The 5,472-nt window shown below is 32.2% G+C and overlaps 1 protein-coding gene across 2 annotated transcripts; it reads right to left on the bottom strand.

Annotated features, from left to right (window-relative positions):
• Positions 1-3,640: 3,640 nt before the first annotated feature.
• LOC112511201 (bidirectional sugar transporter SWEET1-like) lies at positions 3,641-5,271 on the bottom strand. 2 transcript variants are annotated; one of them, XM_025116722.1, is made up of 6 exons: positions 5,073-5,271; positions 4,885-4,921; positions 4,681-4,776; positions 4,252-4,531; positions 4,044-4,163; positions 3,641-3,965 (listed from the first exon to the last, which is right to left on the bottom strand). In XM_025116722.1, exons 1-6 carry the CDS (start codon positions 5,113-5,115, stop codon positions 3,771-3,773), a joined length of 771 nt encoding a protein of 256 aa, XP_024972490.1. In that variant the 5' UTR covers positions 5,116-5,271; the 3' UTR covers positions 3,641-3,770. The 2 variants fall into 2 exon arrangements, with proteins under 2 accessions (XP_024972490.1, XP_024972491.1); XM_025116723.1 differs by having other exon boundaries at positions 4,885-4,964; positions 5,073-5,270.
• Positions 5,272-5,472: the final 201 nt, after the last annotated feature.

Below are 5,472 nucleotides of genomic sequence, written 5' to 3'. Positions count from 1 at the left end.
ATAACTGGTATGGTACATATTGCATGTTTGATTTTTCTGAGAATAGTTTACAGTGATAACTTCTGCTTTGAACATATAGTATGGTACTTATAGTATACCCTAAACCAATGCTAACAAATTAGGATCCATGAAAGTATGAATACCAAAATCTGTATAATATGTCTTTGTAGGTCATGTGCTGAGTTGAATTTAGAGGAATAAACACATGATAAATGGATGCTTCGTTTGAGGGGGAACATATGGAATTTTGTGCTTCAATATAATTTCTGAATAACACAGTTCATGACATGGTCTTATTTGTTTCATGGGAGTATAATGTTTTATCTTCTGTATTGTTTTAAATGTGATAATAATTCAAGGGGGGAGTATTTGAACTTTTATTTGATGTATTTTCAAGGGGGAGTAAGTAATTTGTTATTCGGATTTGAATATAAGATGACAATTTAACTGATATATTTTTTACAGGATTTTATGAAGATGAAGTGTTGTTCGATGAAAGCCTAATCCGGACAAAGGCTTGTCCGGTGAAGAGCTAATCCGGACAAAGGCTTGTCCGATGAAGGGTCTATCTGGACATGCTTTGTGCGATGAAGTGACTATCCAGAATAAGGTTGAACGATGAAGTAACTCTCCGGAGATGTCTTGAGCGATAAGATGATATCTGGACATAGTTTTGTTTGTTGAAAGTGTTGAGCTATGAGTGATCTCTTTGTGAGTGATGAGTTTTTTCTTTGTCTCTTGAGCAATGAAAGTTGAGCGATGAGTGTTAAGAGTTACGCGACGAGTGAGCCTTGTGGTGAGCGATGAATCCCACATCAACCACAATGGTAAGCGATGAAATGCTTTCTTTGACCATGTGTTGTGCGATGAAATCCCCTCATCGGCTAGAATATTTTTTTTTGCGATAATTTTTTTTTAATCAATTTTTTTTATTTTGTGCTTATTTTTTATATTCTTAGAAGAAGAACAACTTCTAAGTATATTAAAATGTTTTTACAAATGTTCAAACCACTTCTTTGATCTCAAATGTTTTATGATTTTAAGAAGTGGGGATTTAAATGATTTTTTTTAATACCGAGTACTATCTTTGAACATGTATTTCATTGAGTTTATACTTGTGTATTTTCTCATCATGCATAATTCCAATTCCTGATTCAACTATTCTTAAAATTAGTTATTTTCACGTCTCATATATTCGTTAATATTTTTGGTGGAAATACACTCGTTTGAAATTCTAATTGTTTTCATTGTACCTTATTTCATATCAATGATTCTATTCTTATCTGAAATACACTCGTACTGAGTCATTCTGTTTAGCGTTTGAATTTGTTGTTAAACCTGTTCTTCATATATGACTTCTGAATACATCAATTCAGGACTTATTCTTCATTTCTATACGAGATTTAACACATATATCTCTGAATGTGTAATAATTTTCTGAGTGCTAGGAATATAGAAGTTTCAATAGTCAATCCAGAAACGGAGGACCTACCCATGAAACACATCCATAGGTTAGATATATTTTGAAAATGAGTGTTTGAGATAAAATGTTGAGAGATCGAGTGTGTGAGAGCTAAAAGAAAATGGTGAATGTGTGACATGACTTAAAAGAAATAAATATAGTCCTTTCTAAACCGAAACAGTTAATCGGGTTGTCATATAATCTATTCATTCTCATTCTTTGAAGATGAATATTGAAACAAACATGGACCCAGTAATCGACTACTCGTGTCACCCCACCTAGCTACTGAAGTATCTCACATAAGGTGCTAGGACTCGGGCTCTATTATGACGTTTAATTTTTTTGGCGTCATATAAACCTAATTTTGTTGTAGTGATAGTTTTTCTTAATTGTTTGAATAATTAATGTTTTTCTAATCTTAACTTATAATTTCTATTTTGTTGTTTATTATAATTATTTACAATTTGACTATATATTAATAATTTCAGTTAACCGAACTTAGTTTTCAATAATTTGCTCGTATATTTGAATTCTCAACTCAAAAGATATAGGAATTTATTTCAATTTTTTTTGTTTTTCTAAACTTGAGATTTTTTAACGGTAATCTTTTTTATGAATTTTAAATAAATATAATTTTTTATTTAATGTGTATTTTATTTAAGATATTTGATTTGTGAATGGATATATAAAATATATTTTTAATAAAAAGAACAAAAAAAACGTGAATTGCTTTATATATCATAGTAGATTGCATTTTTGGTCCCTAAAGTTTGTTTTAAGACCAATGAGTATTTTATAATGGTTGCTAACTAAATTATGAAGTGGAGGAACCATGAGTGTTATGAAAATGAAAAGTTATGGACCACGAATATAGATAGTTTATTTTAGGGATTAAATCCAAAAATTGAGCAAACCACATGGACCACCATTGTAATTCACTCTTGCTAAAACTACCTCAAAATTTGGTAAAATGATAAAACTTTTATACGTAAGTATTTTTTAACCATGAACCCTAAACCCTAAATCACATCTTTAAACTTCATAAAATATCTATAAACATATACAAATATAAGATAAATATTGAACTCTACTAAAACAAATATTTTTTTAACCCTTTACCCTAAACCATTATTTGAGGATTTTATCAAGAATTTCACAAGTTGGTTACATGTCTTGATGCTGCTCCTCAAGGAGATGTTAAAAGTTGTTATAAAACATTAAAAATGGTGGATTTATTGAACACTTAAAAGAATCAACTTCAATCACACATTAAGTAAATACTCAAAAAAGATCTTTAATATTTTTTTATAATAATAATAACTTCTTATATATCATATCAATATTTCATTGTAGATGTCCTCTCTATTTACTAGAGCTGATCATTTGCGGGTTTGGATCGAAACTGGGCCTAGACTAACATATTTTTCTTATTCAACGGGTTCAATATAACAAATTCAAGTTTTTTTTACAGGCTTGAAAACTTGCCTATACCTGCTCTATTAACGGTTAACGGACCTAATTTTTTTTTTATATTGTTAAGAAAACAAAATTTATATAAAATCATAAATTATGCAAAATAATTGACAATACATTTTAATTTAAAATTAGACATAAATACATAATAATGTACATAATTTAGATTAAATAAGCTCTAAAAAGAAGTTTTTCAAATTCGAAAATTGTTTTTGGAAAAATTTAATTTAATTTAAATATAAATTAATGGTATTCGAAAAAAGGGCATTGGGAAGAGGTATTTATCATGGAACAGCACTTGTCTTGCCCCTGTCTCCATCTATGATTTTATTCTGTCAATAAACAATGACCATCCCACCCCTAAAAACAAATTTCTGAATCCCACCAAAGTTGCATGTTATCCAGATAAATAACCATTTTTTTAATATTATAATACAATTCTCACATACATTGTTTCTGATATATATATATATATACACTAAAAAGGTATTTGAATAAATAATATTTTATTTATAAAAAATATTTTTTAGAAATTTTTATTAAATATTTTATTATATATATATATATTTATTAAAAAGGCATTCATAAAAATGGTATTTCGTACGTAAAAAGATGGTTTTTAAAAGTTTTTGTTAAATATTTTATAATATATATATATATATATATATATATATAGTGTTCATTTTGCGAAAATGGAAGCCGTGGTTTAGGAATGAAGATGATGAATTCAGCGGTTTTCACAAACAAACAAACTACACAAACTTGATGTTAAGAGAAAAACAAACATTTAAAGTCGTAGTAGATAAAAAGGCAAGGTGAAAGATATATATCCCTCCTACACTCGAGTGTTTTCCGGCGGTTGTATGGCCGTGACTGTTGCTTTATCTGGGCGTTTCACTAACCCCATTTCCATGGTGGATCCGCCGTCCTTGGCTGCGGCCTTCTCATCTTTCTGCCCCTTGTTCTTTCTATATATGGCATACAGAATCAACTGTAGTGCACCCAATACGCTTCCGAACCCATTACAAACCTGCAATTCGATTTGAACCAGTTATCAAATGTGTAATCTGAAACTCAAGTGAAGCATGAACTAGTGAAAAGGGCTTACGTATACAAAAGGGTCGTTTCCCAGGAGGCCAAATATAAACCAGGAAGTACCACACAGGAAAACAAACAATGATAAGAAGAATGGCATGAACTCCACACTCTTGGTCTTGATCACTGTTCTCTGCAGATTTCGGTGTTGAAACCAAGTTCAAAGTCCAGTGGATGGGTGCGAATTAATTTAGATTTGAAGAAATGGCGGATTAAGTTACCATGATTGAGAGGGGAGATCCGTACATGATGACGGAGAAAATTGCAGCGGCGAAACCGCAAAAATACCGGCGACTCTTGCCGTGGAGAGCAAAAACGGAAACTAAGGCGACAGTGGAGAAGGCGGCGAGGACGAATGTAACCAACCCAAGGACCTTCGCCTTCTCCTTCTTCGGTGCGTAGATTATGAATATCAAAACGTAAATTGCCTCAATTCCTGCTCCTGTCCCATTGATAACCGTAACCAGTGTGTTGTTCTTCGATACGAATGGTAATCCATACCTGACAACATCCAACAGTAGAACAATAATTTCACATACCCATCGGAATTTACAGCAACGAAAGTAGATTCCATTGTGAACAAACAGCAACTGTTTTTGTGAACCGAATTTGAAGAGAGAGAGAGAGAGAGAGAAGAAAGGAGAAACTACCAGGCAGAGAGAAGGCAGTTGAGCAAGGTCATGGGGTATGGAATTCCTGAGAATTGTTCGGTTGATTTGTTCGTGAGTATCCTCTTGAACGTTATCCTACAATCACATCCAACAATCAATCACAGATTTGTTTGTTCATGAACTAGAACCCATAGAAATCTGAAAAATCGTTTGGGTTTCACTGTAAATTATTCAAATGCTTACGTCGGTGCCAGGAAGAGGAACAGACCAGTGGCATCCCCTGTTTCCAGTATCACATAGAATGAAAATCAATCAACAAAATACTGTGACCGGTGTACAAATCGTGAGACCCATGAAGCAAATCATAAGAAATCAATCACAATCTCATGAACTCAAGAGGAAAACAGAAAAATTATATGAAGAAGACGCACCGAAAATGCCAAAAACTGTGTGCAAAATAGAAACTGCTCCCATTCTTGTTTGATTCAGAGAGATGAAGTACAAATCGTTGTTTAAATAGAAAACCCAAATGGAAGGTAACCTCCTCTATAACTGTTGTATTGAGAGAGAGATGGGTTATGATGCAATGAGGAGATGGTTTTTATAGAAAGAAGAACGCGGAGTCCCTACAGTGTGCAGTACATATATGTGTTCCCGTAAGCATTTGGTAAAAATCAGGTCTGAGTTGAAACGATTTAAATGAGTTTGGTATTGGTTTTGTTGTCAATAAAAATCGGGTCTAAATTATATCTATTTACACGAGTCTAGCATTGGTTTTGTCTGGATTTACACATATCATTTTAAAAGATACTAAAAAGGTATATCATGTAG

The sequence above is a fragment of the Cynara cardunculus genome (genome assembly GCF_001531365.2).
Source record: "Cynara cardunculus var. scolymus isolate 2C chromosome LG 4, CcrdV1, whole genome shotgun sequence".
NCBI lineage: Eukaryota > Viridiplantae > Streptophyta > Magnoliopsida > Asterales > Asteraceae > Cynara > Cynara cardunculus.
Note: the sequence above shows the minus strand (reverse complement) of the source record. Positions and strands in the feature narration are given on the sequence as shown.